The 16,510-nt window shown below is 52.5% G+C and overlaps 3 protein-coding genes across 3 annotated transcripts; 2 read left to right on the plus strand and 1 right to left on the minus strand.

The window, feature by feature from the left end:
• Positions 1–2,587: 2,587 nt before the first annotated feature.
• Positions 2,588–5,822, plus strand: EsH8_VII_000610 (ankyrin repeat domain-containing protein; the record flags this gene model as incomplete). The annotated part of the gene is made up of 2 exons (XM_083270743.1): positions 2,588–5,665; positions 5,754–5,822. The coding sequence occupies 2 exons, from the start codon at positions 2,588–2,590 to the stop codon at positions 5,820–5,822; spliced, it is 3,147 nt and encodes a 1,048-aa protein (XP_083128300.1).
• A 716-nt stretch (positions 5,823–6,538) lies between these two features.
• EsH8_VII_000611 (DUF202 domain-containing protein) lies at positions 6,539–7,956 on the minus strand (the record flags this gene model as incomplete). The annotated part of the gene is made up of 3 exons (XM_083270744.1): positions 6,539–6,604; positions 6,677–6,951; positions 7,677–7,956. 3 exons carry the CDS (start codon positions 7,954–7,956, stop codon positions 6,539–6,541), a joined length of 621 nt encoding a protein of 206 aa, XP_083128301.1.
• Positions 7,957–12,440: 4,484 nt separating this feature from the next.
• On the plus strand, positions 12,441–15,397 carry EsH8_VII_000612 (glycoside hydrolase superfamily; the record flags this gene model as incomplete). The annotated part of the gene is made up of 7 exons (XM_083270745.1): positions 12,441–12,638; positions 12,696–12,821; positions 12,871–13,129; positions 13,178–13,397; positions 13,446–14,748; positions 14,828–15,294; positions 15,349–15,397. 7 exons carry the CDS (start codon positions 12,441–12,443, stop codon positions 15,395–15,397), a joined length of 2,622 nt encoding a protein of 873 aa, XP_083128302.1.
• Positions 15,398–16,510: the final 1,113 nt, after the last annotated feature.

A 16,510-nucleotide genomic window follows, 5' to 3' on the forward strand; every position in this document is an offset into this window, starting at 1 on the left:
GTCCATTGCGAGCATACTTTGGCCCTACCGGACGCAGTGCTCGGATGTCAAGGTGATGCCCGAGGCATTCGCAAGAACCACGACGGTTCTTCGTTGCAACAGGATTTGGAGCAGCCTGCCGACTCTAAGTTTGCCGGTGACTCGAGCTCTCAAATCTGGCATAGTTTGAGGTGAAGGGCCGCGAGAGCGTTCAGGCGCGATTTCTACGTACTTGAAGACCGCTGCCTGCACTAGTCTTGACGAGCTTTCTAATTGCCTCAAGTACTTGGTCAAAGCCTCATGCGACAAGGAAATCTCAAATAGGCACATAACCAGGCCCATGAGAGAATGCAGCTCTGGAACGGTTCAACTGGGGATGTTTTTTACTGACGATATCAAATCATACTCGTAATGCCTCGAATTCTCTGAGAAATTGGACAGATGTCAATATCAACGACTCGTACATATACATGGAAATAAGTTGCATTCAGTGCGCTGAGATTGTTGGTTGCTCTTCACTGCCGAGCTACATTTCAGAATTAGGCCGGGGCACTCGCCCTGGACGGCTAAAGAGCCTGCTCGGGTGGACGACAGAGATACTAAGACAGCGAATACATGAGCTTCGGTTTGAGCCTTATAAACTACATCAAAGCAATACAAACACGGATGAGCATAGCTAGTCCACCTGCAAAGCAAAGATGCAGCAGCCTATGAGCCATTAGCCTGCTCTTGCCCCTCCAACCCCCCGCCCCTTGGCAAGCCTAGACGCTGCCAGTGCTGTTATTCCGGGCAGCAACTTGAAAAGCAGCGAGCAACAAGTCGAACGGCGCTGACCGCCCGGCCACCGAGCGCTTCGCGCTCATAGAATGCCTCTTGCACGTCAGCGCCGCGCCGCATTGGCGTCCGTCGGGAAAGGGGACAGCGCACTGCCTTTCGATATCGACTGGAGCTGCAAAGGGAGGAAGAGAGAGAGCCCTTACAGTCAGCAAGGGTATCTTTGCGTACAAAAGTCTTGTCTCCGATCTTTGGACGTACCTCTGCGCAAGCGCCGCCTCCTTTTCCCCTGCGCCACCGGCGTGGAGTTCGCGCCGTCCCCGGGGGGGACCGCCTGATCACCCACATCCATGTCGCCTTCCGGGCGGGCGGGGCTCATGTCCGGCATGGAACCGAAACAAACGACGCCGAAGATCACCGGGGGACTAGCTCCTTGCGGCAGACAACTTTCTCTCCCTCCTTGGATATCGAGGCTAAGTATGCTGGCCCTTCTTTGCGAGACGTGCTGGAGAGTTACGGTTCGCGGCAGTGGAGCTAGGAGGTGGAACCGTGGAATGAACTCCTCTGCCTGCCCCGAAAAAGATATCCCACGGAAGGACACTGGGTATATGACTGGCGGATAATGCTCTCGAATTTCCGGATGAATCCTTCAAATTGAGTATACATGTTTCCTTTTTTATACCTTTCGATAAAAGATTGGGAGTCGATCAGTCGGCACGTGAGCTTCTGCCTGGAGGCACGGTAGCTCGGAGGAGTGATTGACCGGAGAGTATCCACTGTTGCCCCGACTTCTCCGATCCAATCCCGGAAAGGAGTCGATACTGCCCCACGTACGGATTAGAGCAAAACCAGTGTCCTAGCTCTGTATTCACGAGCTCATAGTACTAGACAGATATGTCATATGTAGTGTATGGCCGGTAATGGCTTACGCACCGCACCGTAAGTGGATTTCAACATGTGCTTCTTCCGGCTCAACCTGGCCGTAACAGTATTGGGCAGGTCGCGTGGAGTACAAATACACCAACTGACGATGGTCTTGATACGGAGCAGGCTGAAGTGCACTCTTACCCATATTTGTACAAACAACCTTGTTGTGTTGTTTCCAGAACAGTGTTAACTTCCATCTTCTGCCTTGTCCAAATCGTCCTCGCAAATGCAAATGCATCAACCATTCAAGCGCGCTTCTAGACCGAGTCTTAGAATGAAGATAATTGACTCTACCTTGCATGACGTACTGCCAGCCGACTAAGCATGTTAGAAACTCGCCCCAAGCAGTGGTGATGAGGTTTGGGGGTGCATATGTCATGTCACCAGCCAGCCAGTCAACCTCACCGTTACCGTCGAGGCAGATTTCTATTAGTCCCCCACGGGTATGTCTGTTAGTTTGATGTAAGCCATCTCTTTAAAGGCACAGTCTCAACTTGTGGCAACGCTAGGTAGTTTCGGTTCCTCAGTCTGCATGAGACCCAATCGAGTGACGACCGCCACTGCTGTCAGGCTGTGCCTCTGTGTTGCGGCGGAGGAAAGCCTCGGCAGCAATGCATATTTATATTATAGTTTGTATTTTGAAGCCCGTGATAGGTCAAATTACAGGCGGTGACGAGTATGAGATGCACCGGACTGCAGCCATTCATCGGTGATAGGCGGCAAATGCCAGTCTTACTTGGTACCCCGCGTTTAAGAAGAATCAAGACCCCTCGAGAAGCCTTCTGAGGTGAGATCGTTTGCGATTTAATCTCAGAAACGTAGAATTAGGCATCAAGTTCATCGCGTCTGCCATTACGAGAATCTTTCGAAACTCAAATCTTCAGATACGACTGCTCTATTCAAAACAATGCCAAAATTGGGCCCCATCTATGCACCCGGAGATGAAGATGGCAACGACCTCCAGGTTGCATGCTTCGAAGGCCACGAAAAGCTCGTCCAGATGCTCCTTGATAAAGGTGCCGATGTCAACCCAGCAGGCGGCCTATATGACAACCCACTTCAGACTGCATCATTAAGAGGCCACGAGAAGATCGTCCAGATGCTCCTTGATAAGGGTGCAGATGTCAACGCACAAGGTGGACGATATGGCAATGCTCTCCAGGCTGCACTATTAAGAGGCCACGAAAAGATCGTCCAGATACTCCTCAATAAGGGTGTAAATGTTAACGCAGAAGGCGGTCTATATGGCAACGCTCTTCAGGCTGCATCCCTCACATACTTTGGAGACCACAAAAAGATCATCCAGATACTTCTCAACAAGGGTGCAGATGTCAACGCACAAGGCGGTCCATATGGCAACCCTCTTCAGGCTGCATCATTTAATAGCTCTGAAAAGATCGTCCAGATGCTCCTCGATAAGGGTGCAGATGTTAACGCACAAGGCGGACGGTATGGCAACGCTCTTCAGGCTGCAGTATTAAGAGGTCATGAAAATATCGTCCGGATGCTCCTCGATAAGGGTGCAGACATCAACGCAGAAGGTGGCCCATACAGCAACGCTCTTTATGCTGCATTATCAGAAGGACAAGAAAAGATCATCCAGATCCTCCTTAATAAGCTTGCAGATGTTAATAAACGCAAAGATGAAAACAGCAACGCTCTTCAGGCTGCGTCATTAGAAGGCCATGAGAAGATCGTCCAGATACTCCTTAACAAAGGTGTAGATGTCAACACACAAGGCGGACGATATAGCAACGCTCTTCAGGCTGCGTCACTAAGAGGCCACGAGAACATCGTCCAAATACTCCTCGACCAGGGTGCAGATATCAACGCAGAAGGCGGCCTATATGGCAACGCTCTTTATGCTGCATCCTTAGAAGGCCACAAGAAGATCGTCCAGATACTCCTCAACAGAGGTGCAGATATTAATAAACTGAAAGATAAAGATAGCAATGCTCTTCAGGCTGCATCGTTAGAAGGCCACGAGAAGATCGTCCAGATACTCCTTTATAAAGGTGCAGATATCAACGCACAGGGCGGACGATATAGCAACGCTCTTCAGGCTGCATCGCTAAGAGGTCATGAGAAGATCGTCCAGATGCTCCTCAATAATGGTGCAGACATCAATGCACAAGGTGGACGATATGGCAATGCTCTACAGGCTGCATCATTAAGAGGCCACGAGAAGACCGTCCAGGTACTTATCCACAAGGGTGCAGATGTTAACGCACAAGGCGGACGATATGGCAACGCTCTTCATGCCGCCTCATTAAAAGGTCACGACAGGATCGTCCAGGTGCTTCTCAAACAGGGTGCTATTGCTAATGCACAATGTCGATTTCGCTGCCAATGGGAGGTTCCTGCAGTGTATGAAAAGATGCGACAAGCACCATCGCCCGTTAGTGGAATTGGCATTTTGGACTTACTGTCAAAGTTTATCATCCTCACGGGAGACGGGGAAGCGTTTGAATGTTCCACTTGCGTCAGCTTTCTCCTCAAGCGATGGCCTGATGCCGGCTTGGACGCATTGCGAATCATGAGCAAAGGGATTGAAAAGCTTCTACTGCAAGACACGATGCCCCTGGACCTCCTGAAACAAAAGCGCAATACGACCAGGGACCTCGGCGTGAAAGGTGTTGTCTTACAACGGTCGACGACAGAGGAAATTGAGGTTATGTTTCTCACACATTGTCCTAACCAAACAGAACTAATTGAGGCCATGGAGTGGATTAGCATAGCCATGCGACAGACTCCGGCGACATCCACAGCTACCAACCCAACGATTTTCCGGTCTTCCAGTGTCAAATTAACATCTACCCACCAATACGGATTTAATGCAGATCATGAGGTTATAAGCGAACTTCAGTCATTAAAAGAATGGTACCCCACTACCCTCTCTGCTGGTTCCAGTTGCTGGGCAAAACTTTTCCGCACTGGTATCATAGCTTGGCACCATCTCCAGCGAGACTGGGGAAAGGGTCTTGAGTTATCGTTTGAGCTGATGGTTCACCTTTCAACAGTAGAAAACTACTGCCAACTCGAAAACGGTACAATCCTACATGGCTTCATGACAGCACTGATTCCTGTTAAATGGGAGGAGAAAAGAAGGAGAATTCAGTGGCATTTCGAGGTTGTTGAAAACCCCTTAGATGGGTTCCTGAGACCAGCAGAGCTGCAGGCAACGAAGCAAAGCTGGGTGAAGCTTCAGGACTATTCTAAGCTCTCGGACTTCCAGTGTTTTGTCGGCTGGTTCGATATGGCGCACATCTTACTCGGGACTCGCGAGCTGGTCGAAGTAGATGCGGGCATGACTTGGAGCGGAACTAAAGAATGCCGACAGACGCTCCGTCATACAGGCTTTGAAGCCGGTGTGCAACTCGCTTTATCTGCAAGCCCTATCAACATCGCCCCGCAGTTGATAGGGACATGGGAATTCGTTTCCAATGTGCAGATGTATACTCCGACGCAACAGTACAGACAGACGCTCCACAGCAGCCGCCGAAAAGTCGCCCTCGTCATCGACTCACACACCAAGCAAGCATGGCTCGTCCCTATGCTCAGCTTGATCCTCCACCTCTGCCACATATACTTCAAGGACACTACCAGAATACGCCCCGTCGAAAACCGTATACCGTTCGCAGAGCCAGGGCCTGATGGGTTTCAAGCTGTACTGGATGCCATCGAAATGAAAGGAGACGTGGTTGTGTTGGGCGATCCTGGAGAACCCGATACGGAAACATTACGCCAGCTTTTCCTGCGGATTCATACGTCTCTGGCGAGCACGGCGCAAACAAGGAGGGAGCCGAAGCGGAGTTCTGTTTTTGCAACAGAACTGATGGCAATCATCGACCCCCCCATCCAAGGGAGCGCTCTGCGGGAAATTGATACGTCCGGCTCAGAAAGCCTTGTGGGTTCTTGGGAAGCCATCGTCAAGCACGTCGGTGTTGTCGGCGTCTGCGCGCGTCTTGGGCAAGCTATACGGCCAGTACTCCCGCTCCCACGCGCGGCATGCAATAGTTGTTGTACCCTTCCTATGCACCGATTCTACCTAGCGGCTCATATGCAATGTTTAGAGGTACTTTCAGAGATGGCCGGTAGCAGTACCGACAACCTCAGGAACGGGTATTGCCAGTTGGGTTTAAAGACGTTTTGGCACACTGGGACCGCGCTGTGGACAACCTGCTCGCCTCCTACTCATACGAGTATTTGGAGCACCCATCCACAAAATAATCTGCTCCAGCATATATCAACGGAGCGACCAGATAAAGACCCGGCTTTGATGGTTCTTCAAGATCCGGTGACAAAAACTGGCGTCGTTGTCTTTGGGGACTATCGAAGAGCACACCATCCGATCAAAAGGATGTTGGAGAAAACAAAAGGTATTTACAGGATCTCCCAGTAGTCCCAACCGCAGCGTAATAAACTCCCAGCACAACCCAGCCCCGAGAAACTCACATGTCCCATGAACATCCCATGACCAAACCCCATTTAGTTCTTGGGAGACTCGTACTGCAAACCAATCTCCAGCTCAAATATCTCTCATAGTATTGATGAGTACACGTAGTCATATAGATATATGTCTGGCCGTAGTATTTTCCCGAAGTTTCCTGATGTAGAATCCCACATACCTGGCATTGTGATCAACTATTTGATGGATTTCGTAGTAACACCGATATGCTTTGTCTATGGTGGCGAAGGGCGGAAGAATCAAGCACTAATCTTTCCTTCCGGATAAAAACCTCGAAGTTTGTGGTAATGACCTGTGACCATTTGGCACCGAAAGGCCACTATGGGTAATAGGCCTCGGCCGCATGGGTGGCATGCAACGTTGTGGACGAGGGTTGCCAGGCCATTAATACTATCTACCTGCCGACTCTTTAGCGACGTCGAGGGCAATCAGGATTCCGAAGAAGACGACAATGAGCTGGAAGGGGTCAGTTACCGGACGGCTCTACATAGTCAGACATGAAAGGGAGTGGTTTGGCCAGCGACGTACCGCTAGTAAGCCCATGGCAAGTGTCATTATTTCGAATCCTCCAGAAAATGTCTTTCCGAGCAACAGGGCATGCTGGAGTCTCCAGGCTCGGCAGGCACCAAGTAGCGTGATGCATATCGAGAAACAGTAGCAGACAGTGGCCAAGGGCTTGCCAACGGCCGTGTACCCAAACCCCGTGTCTGGCGTTTGCAAGGCGAACAGCTGTGCCACCGCGGCCCCCAGTATTGCCGTCACGACTCCGGTGCGAAGGTATGCCAAGAAGGTCCGCTCAAGGGCTTTGGCGAAGCGGAGAAAGACCCGTTAGTTTGTGAGCCAATATCGTCATGCGAAAGCGAAGGTAGGTGAAAGCAAGACCCAAAAACAAAAAGATTGGGGATCGCGGGAAGGTTTCCCGATTTTACTGAGTTCTTCGGCCTCGGGCGGCATCCTTCCTTGACGTATGAAACTGGGGAAAAGCCGCCACGATATTTCGACGAAGCTGTAACCTGACATGGGCCGACTGAGGAAACATGTGGTGGGTGACATCTTGGGCGTATTGGCAAATAAACTAAAACTTGGAAGGGCATAGACAATTCCGACTTCGTTCGTGATGTAAAACGATGCGCACATGTGCTAATGGAACAATATGCAGTTGCCTAACCACGCAGATGTTCCCGTGTATGGAACGGAGGAAGACAGATGGCCATCTCCGTCGCCCAAGGATCAGGGATCGAATACGCAGCGATGAGGGGCATATTATGCCTATGCACATTGTTCAACCACGGTTTAATGTTCCCTGAAGCAGAGAGGAGTGACTAGATCTTCCAAGGCGGGGAGAGGGGTCCGTTCGTGCGGCCACGCCCAGTACCATCACACCCCCTTCCCGTAAAGCCGGAACGGGGTCAGATGAACGCGGAGAGAATGCGGAGACGACTTCCGAGCATGATCATGGAGGGCCTTTTTACGTGAAACCGGACAAGCAAACAATGCAGTAAACAAAATAGACGCACTTCAAACGTACCCAAGTGGTCGCGGCAAGTCTCAAAATCGACTACTACGCTGACATGTTCGTTCCAAAATTGCTTGAGGCTCCACGGCTTACTCGACGACGCCGGTCCCTGGGCCGACGATGCCGTGGTCGAGCCCAAGGTGTTGTCTTTGACCGGTTTGGGAAGCCCTTGAACTCTTTGCGGCTGTTGGTCGACAGTTTCGTCGTCTTGTCGCATTTCACGAAGTTGCATCGCGTCGTGCAACATGGCCCCGGTCGCAATACCCGTCGATCGAGGGTCTTGCGGCTGCATTTCGTGTGCGAACAAGTTGTGCAGGGTAGTGCAACAAAGTCCCGGGCGTCCTGCGGCCACGGGTATTGCAGATCGATCAAGCCCCGGTCCTGTGCCAAGCTAGCGAGACTGGCAGCTCGACTATCAAATAAGCGCAGCGGAAGCGGCTCACAACGGTGTCGACGGCGTAACAGATTGTCGTTGGAGGGCTGAGACCTTGTATGGAGTATGTAGGGGTGGTGTGTTGTCGAGGTGCAGCCACGCCATATGCGGTACAGCTAGCTAGCTTTCCGGCTTGCAGACTACCGGACAATTCTCAGCAATGGGAGTGGCTACCCCTTGATATCACTTTAAGCACAGATCTAGAAAATGGAGCCTATCTGGGAATCTTGCGAGACTCACGTGAAGAAGCCAAGGCAACCAATACGAGACTCGGTATTGCCGGGGCAGCCTTTCGCAATTCTGGCGAGGTTCTGAGCGAGTCTGAGTGTGTGTGAGAGAGAAGGCGGGGGGGGTGTGGGGCTCAGAAACGTATTGGAGATAACAAGTCAGAGACGGTTATCAGAAACGGAGCTCTCGATGGACTGACTCCCTTGCCGAGATGGGCTGCTTGTGTTGAAGTTGGTAAGGGGAGGTAGCAATGTGGCAGCTCCCCGCTTTGTGTCGTTCTCCAGCGAATGACCTGAGGTAGACGACCGAACGGATAAGCTTCCATAGGTGCCGCAAAATGTCTAACCAGAAAGGTGGAAGGCGTGAGGAAAGTGACCGCATTAGGGCGGGCTTGGAGGCTCATGTTTGGAGATAAAGGCCGAATCCTCGTGCCACGGATGGCACTGGCAAGAGACTGAAAGACACGTCTCAGGTAGGAACGGCAGAGCAAGAAAAGCTCCGGCTGATGGTGCGGTACACGTTAGCCTCGCTCGCAGCACTCGATGACCTCAAATCGCCAATGGACCGGGCCTTGGGTCGTATTTTACACAACACCTGCCTGCAACCGCTCCGCGATTTCCATGCCTGGGCTCCCTTCAGGTACCCGAACTCACCTGCCCCTCGAACTGTCGTACCTCTGCTCTGGGTCCTACCGAATCGGACAGGAGGGGAAAGTGGACCCGTATGCACTGGCTGGTGCCGCGGATACATACATCCGTACACTACCTACCCAAATGTTGGTAGTGGACAGGGTCTCAATCAGCACCGAGTGTGCCTGACTTCGTCGCGCGTCAAAGTGCATGTGAACTGCAACTGCGCTTCCATGAAGCTTCCCCAGCCGAGGATACAGCTGCTGTCTTGTCTACCTTGGGCCGCACCCATGAAAAGGCACGCCGACTGAGATGCACATGCAGAGCTTGTCAAAAGACCAACGCACTCGAACGCTCGCTTCAGCACATCATCTTCTTCTGACGCTCATCACCACCAAATGTGTTGCATGAGAAGCTCCATTCGAAATGGAGTAACGGCCTACATATACCATCGCTCCGTTCTGTGTTGCATTACATGAACATGGGACGAGCCGCCATTTTGACATGGTCGACCGAAGCGGCTCCTGGGACGCATCTCCGTCTCGTCTTTTCTACCATACCTTGACCTAACACTTTCGTCGGCTGCCCAGAGCGTCACCCGTTAATTTGAGACGACAGGGCGTAATGCGACGATGACCATCTGCGAACCGCGGATGCATCCAAGTCATGCACAGTATACACTCAAATTGTCCGAGAGCAGTTCATCTCCTTGAACCCGACCGCGATGCATCGTCTCGGCCAACACCATCTTCGGCACATGATGGCCTCTTTGAGGGCATCATGATGCTGCCGCAATTCCTCCGGGGCCACCTTCCTCTAAGCAGGGTCAGGCACTGTCATTTACGGTACCGACATCGATGCAACCCTCCATCTCGCTGCCACATCCCGTCAGCGGAAACCATCCGTGCAAGGTTTCCCGAGGCCAGATAACAGACACATCTGGCTCGGTTTCCGGTTCACGGAAAGAATATTCGCCGCCTTCTCTGCAGGTTATACTTCAACCGACAACAGACATACCAAGGACCTGCTGTTGATCACGGCTACAAGATCAGAACTCACTACTCGCGACGTGTCATTGCAGTTCACCTTCTTACTCAGAAAAAAAGGTGTGAAAGCCGTGGCCCATCAACTGGACGATCGAGCCAACCGAGCATCACCAACAACACCAGTAAAGCTACAAGTCCAAGTTGGCTACAGCACCAGATGTACGAATACAGACGACTTGGCGCCAATGGGGACGCTTGCCAGGCCTGGCCGCAAGCAATCAGCCAAGGATGCGTGAGCAGGCCTATAAGCAATGCAGCCAAAGACGAAGCAGGGGGCCCGGAAGCCGTCTTTCTGGGACTCGGAATTCGGACCCCAACCCCAAGCGTCGCCCTGACGTTTTCTTCCCGGCCAGCCAATCCGGTCCTGTTGTCGAGGCAAGACGGCCCGCCGTGCCGCCAGTCGGGTCTTTCGTCATGGATCCCCCCCCCGGGCTCACCCAGAACACCAAAAGACACCGTGGATCTCGATATCCTCCATCCTGTCAGCCATGCAGTTTACCATCTACCATATCCTACTGGATGCTGCTCCTCCAGGCAACGTCGCCACCACCAGAACGAGGTTTGAAGTGGCCAAACGCAATCCTTTATATCTCTCACCACTCACCAAGCCGGGATGCCGATCCCTTGCGGGGTTGGGAAACTCGGGAAACACCTTCCTACCTTCCAATCTTCCTGTCAGCTTGCAAGCGCATAACCGACATCTTGTGTGACCACGGTAAAGCCGAAATGCGAAGAATCAGCCAAGGTCCGCCAGTCTGAGAATCACCTAGAAAGACAGTGCCATCCACGTGCATCATTTATGTCGTTGTACCGCTGCTTCACTGAGGACCATAAGCTTCCTGCTAGGAGCTGACACCATTCCACATTGCACTCTCGGCAGCAGCATGGTTTCTTCTGTGGAAGTGGTGTTTATGAATCGACACCCAGTGTTTTGTCCTCCGGAGGAATGCGACGAAGGCCAGCCTGTCCGACGTCCCTGAATTCCATGACCCACGCGGCACAGACTTCCGGTCTGCCGGGGGTCCCCATCCTGGCGCCCGTGGGGAGCACTACCTAAAATGAGCAGAATACCTGTGAAAATCATGAGCTGAGATCTTGGTTTCTCAACGTCGGAGGCCAACATCTTTTTGGAATATTACAACGGAGCGTATTCGAAAACAACTTGTCATGCACATGCAGCCAGGCAAGGGGAAAACTCCGGCAACGATGCTCTGAATGCCAACAGGGACGATGAGGCCGTACCACCCGGCAACTATCGTTATCGCTCTTTTCGGTCCATGGACCACGGCCTAGTTGCTCACTCGGCCCATCTTCTGCCGGCGCGTCGTGATGTTGCAGCAATGGCAGCCTGGAAAAGGTACAGAAAATGGGTTTCTTGGCCGGCCCAGAAGAAAGAAGAAAGTTATTAACCTCACCCCCCTGCAGCAGAAGCAGAAGTCGAACACTAGCGCAACCCCCACTCGGCCAGCTCCCTCTCCAATGACCCCAACTGCATCCCTATCGGCTTGCCTAGCTTCCACCGCTCGAACGGTCCGCTCCTACCGAGGTGGCTATATCGCCTAGAAAGTTGTTACCAAAAGCCCAGCGCCAACGAGAAGCGGGCATGAATATGACATGCCAGGGTACGGCAGGGCATGGCCTGGTGTGAAAAGTCAAGTGACACGACCCGAAGCAGGTTCAGACTCCCCACTCCCTATACTATCGGCGGCTTTGCGGCAGTCCTAAACTGCAGACTGCTCGGCTCCAGTGCCCATGTCTTGGTGATGAGAGTGATCTCCCCATCCCAGCTGGCCATGTTGCCATGCACCACCGGCTGTTCCGTTTCCCATGGTCACTAGACGGATGATTGTCCTCAAACAGCCATCAGATTACCGAAGGGCCCTCCGTTTATTAGGTACCTGGAGGAAACCCACCCTCCGTCGAGGCATGCTAGTCCCCGTACGTCCGGCTCTGCGGTATCCCTTGTCCCTCTCGGTTTTTTGCCCACTCCTTCTAAGCCTCTTTGCTTCCTTTTCTTTTCTGTTTCTGTACCGTTGGCTTATATTGCTTCCGTACCCAGTGATCGTCGTTCATTTATAACGGATAAACACCGCGCGCATGTGAGCACCGGGCCTGACCTACGTACCTCGAGTCTCTTATAAGTCTTGCATGAATCCATCACCGTTCCCGAACTTAGTCCATGCCCTATCCCGCCCACGCCAGGTCAACTTCGCAAGAGGTCAACCCTCCAGAGATCAAGACATTAACCTCTTAGACTATCTTTTTGCAGGCATTCGAATCCTTCACAACTCACAACAGTTGTTATTCGTCTCCTCCATCGTTGCCACTGCTCATTGCTTGGCTTGTTAAAGGCATCCGGCCGCATTCCTAAAGTCCCGGCTACATCCAAAATAGCATCTTTATTTGGAATCCAAGAGAACAGATACCCCCGATATTCACAATGACCAGTCTTGCCAACGCCTTCGATGGTCGCGATGCTGACCCGCCCGCCTCCCCTCCAGAGACCGAGATGGCCAACTCGACACCAAACACGGTGTTTTCTCCGCCATATAGCCCGCAACGGAAAGTGCAGCAGCTTATGAAGGACACCCGAGCTGCAGCAGGGAAGAAACTGGCCCAGCTGACGCTGGAAGAGAAAGTATGGCCGGCTTGAATGCCTCTGTTGTAGCAGAGTATGGAACTAACCGCCGCGAAGGTCTCGTTACTTACCGCTGCAGACTTCTGGAGAACGAAGTCCATCCCATCCAAGAACATCCCGGCGGTCAAGACATCGGATGGACCTAATGGTGCGAGAGGAGGCATCTTTGTTGGTGGGACCAAGGTCCGTTGCTTGGTTTAAATGGGAAGCGCTGGCATGCTAACTCTGGCAGGCTGCTCTTTTCCCATGCGGCGTGTCCCTAGCAGCTACTTGGAACAAAGAACTACTCTACGAGGTTGGACAGCATCTGGCTGACGAAGCCAAAGCTAGATCTGCCAATGTTCTTCTTGCGCCGACGGTCTGCATGCATCGGCATCCCTTGGGAGGACGCAATTTTGAGTCTTTCTCCGAGGACCCTCTTCTGACAGGGAAATTGGCTGCCCAGTACATTCGTGGGTTGCAAGAAAAGGGAGTTGCTGCAACTATAAAGCGTTCGTACCCATATTCTGCGCATGTTGATCACGTCTGACGTTCCATAGACTTCGTAGGCAATGAGCAGGAGACGCACAGACTGACAATAGACTCGCTCATTCAAGAGCGTCCATTGCGCGAAATTTACCTGCGGCCGTTTGAAATTGCAGTCCGCGAGGCGAACCCCTGGGCTCTGATGTCTTCTTACAATCTTGTGAACGGAGTGCATGCGGACATGCACAACTTGACGCTGAGAGATATTCTTCGGGGCGAATGGGGATACGATGGGTGAGTTGTGTCTGACCCATGGGGGGACTTTCGACTAACCATGCGTAGAGCCGTGGTTTCCGACTGGGGTGGCACTAACTCAACAGCCGAGTCCATCATTGCTGGGTGTGATGTCGAGTTCCCATATTCTCCAAACTGGCGTTTCGACAAAGTGATTAAAGCTATGGATGAGGGTAAAGTCACTCAAGACGATATCGACCGCGCAGCGGAGAACGTCCTCACTCTGGTGGAGCGCTTGAAAGGCGATGACATGTCAGCGGAGCAGCCAGAGAGGGAGGACAATCGCGAATCGACAAGAGAACTGATCCGCACTGCTGGCGCCGAGGGCCTGACACTTCTCAAGAATGACGGCGCAGTCCTTCCCCTGAACCCGAAAACGACCAAGGTTGCCGTTATAGGGCCAAACGCGAACCGTGCCATTGCTGGCGGAGGCGGAAGTGCAAGTTTGAACCCCTACTACAAAACAATTCCACTCGACAGCATTCGTGCCGCGTCGGAGCAAGAGGTGACCTTTGCGCAAGGATGCCACATTTACAAGTGGCTACCAGTCGCTTCCCCGTACTGTACCGAAAAGTCGGGCAAGCCTGGTGTCAATATTGACTGGTACTCCGGCGACAAATTTCAAGGTGAGGTCGTTGTGGTACAAAGGCGAATGAACACCGACCTCTTCCTCTGGGACTCTGCGCCTCTCAGTGAAATCGGCCCCGAATGGTCAGCGATCGCCACAACCTACCTTACGCCAAAGACAACGGGAAAACATACGGTCAGCTTCATGAGCGTCGGACCTGGCAAGTTGTACGTCGACGGAAAGCTGGCTCTGGATCTTTGGGACTGGACCGAAGAGGGTGAGGCCATGTTTGACGGTTCTGTGGATTACCTGGTCGAGGTCAACATGGAAGCGGGCAAGCCGGTGGAATTGAAGATTGAGATGACCAATGAGCTCCGACCAATCGCCAAGCAAAAGCAGTTCGGCATCACTCACAAATACGGAGGCTGTCGGATTGGATTCAAGGAAGAAGACCAAGTTGACTTCCTCCAAGAAGCCGTCGACGCCGCCAAGGCGGCCGATGTCGCCGTTGTCATTGTCGGTCTTGATGCAGAATGGGAATCCGAGGGTTACGACAGGCAGACGATGGACCTTCCATCCGATGGAAGCCAGGACCGACTCATCGAAGCGTTGGTCAAGGCGAACCCACGCACTGTTGTCGTCAATCAGTCGGGCACCCCCGTCTCCATGCCGTGGGTTGATCAAGTTCCCGCCATCATTCAGGGATGGTACCAGGGGCAAGAAGCCGGCAATGCCCTCGCCGATGTCTTGTTTGGGATCAAGAATCCAAGTGGAAAACTTCCGGTGTGTTCTAATCTTGCTTTACCTGTCTAGGAGCTGATTCGCTAACATTCAACGGTCTACTTTCCCCAAACGCATCCAGGACACACCGGCTTACAACAACTGGCCTGGTGAGAACTTGAAGGTCAACTACGGCGAGGGTCTGTATATCGGATACCGCCATTACGAGCGAGCGCGGATCGAGCCACTGTTCCCCTTTGGTCACGGTCTCTCCTACACCACCTTCGAGTACGGGCGACCGTCACTCAGTACCAAGACTCTTACGTCTCGAGGTAACATTGAGGTAGTCTTTGCCGTCAGCAACATCGGCCCAGTAGATGGCTCCGAAGCCGTGCAGATTTACGTTCGGGATGACAAGTCAAGACTGCCCCGCCCGGAGAAGGAGCTTGTCGCCTTTGAGAAGGTGTTCCTAGAAGCCGGAGAAACGAAGCATCTCCACATTTACCTCGACAAATACGCCGTCGGGTATTACGACACATCGGTTCCGGGATGGATCGCCGAGGAGGGCACCTTCAAAGTCCTCATCGGCGCATCATCTGCCGATATCAAGTGAGTTCTGCCGTATTGCCCGTCGAAACCCTAGTCACTAATTTCTCGTGCCAGGCACTCTGTCCAGTTTGAAGTCAAAGAATCGTTCAGCTGGGTTTTCTAAGTTGGGTTTGACATCTCTAAGACACATATTAAACCTTTTTCGTATTTTCTGTTTTGTCTTGCTGGTTTGGTCACGTTTGAATTTCTACACGGTCATATAGACACCAGGCTGTAGGAATAAGCCCACGGAAACAATGATGAGACTCACTCGGGATGGGTACATGCCCATGTCACTCCCACCTCGTCTTTCCAGGGTCGGTAGCTTGCGGCAGTGCAGGAATATCACATTTCATTAATTTCTGAGAAGGGTAAGGGTGAGCTGTCCATGTCACCCGTCTGTATCTAAGTGGATTAGATCGTATCACAAAGGCGGCATCGAGAGAAGAGGGGAGAGCATGGCTGTCTGACATCGTAGATGCATATATCACACCTTTGGCCGAGCAGCCACATCTTTGTCGTGCGCTAGACCTCGTAGCCTGGTCTCGTGCCAGCGCGCGTGATGCTATCCTTGACGTTCTGGGAAACCGTTTTGAAAAGGGGGCCCAGCCCCCGAACCAGTCACTTTTGGTAGGGGGTTCCGCATGTGACAGCGGACGAAGGGCTTCTGCTTCTTCGCAACGGTAGGCACCGAGAGTTTGCCAGTTACCGTTTAAAGTGCGTATTTCGGACGGTGGGGATGGAATCTCGGGAGGCACCTTCCATGTTCCCAGAGCGGGTTATGGGCGTGAGCTCCGAGGCCTACCTTATCTTGCATCGTGAGGGGGAGGTCAATGGCACCCCATCCTCTTTTCTTCGACGGCCCCGGCTCTTCTCGGTCGATGACTATGACGTTTTCCACCAATGTGCCCGAGGGGTTTGCCTTGTCGAGGAAGGGTGTATGTGTAGATGTAGACATCTGTGTGAAGCCTTGGGGGGTTCGGTGAAGCTGGTTAAAGCAGGGCTGCATTTAGCAAGGCAAGAGGATGTGGCATCCGTGGGGGGACCAGGCTGGTGAGGAGGCATGAGGTGAGATGTGTGCGTGTGTGTGGTGACGGACTGGCGGTGTAACTGGGAGAGCGCGTGCGTGTGATGTGTCGTAACCATGGATCTCTTATGATACGATGAATGGGGGGTTGGATGAGGTTGTAATCGGGAACCTTTGCTTCGGAGACAATCACCATAACCAGAGGAGAGG

This window comes from Colletotrichum jinshuiense, chromosome 7 (assembly GCF_051148585.1).
Source record: "Colletotrichum jinshuiense chromosome 7, complete sequence".
Classification (NCBI taxonomy): domain Eukaryota; kingdom Fungi; phylum Ascomycota; class Sordariomycetes; order Glomerellales; family Glomerellaceae; genus Colletotrichum; species Colletotrichum jinshuiense.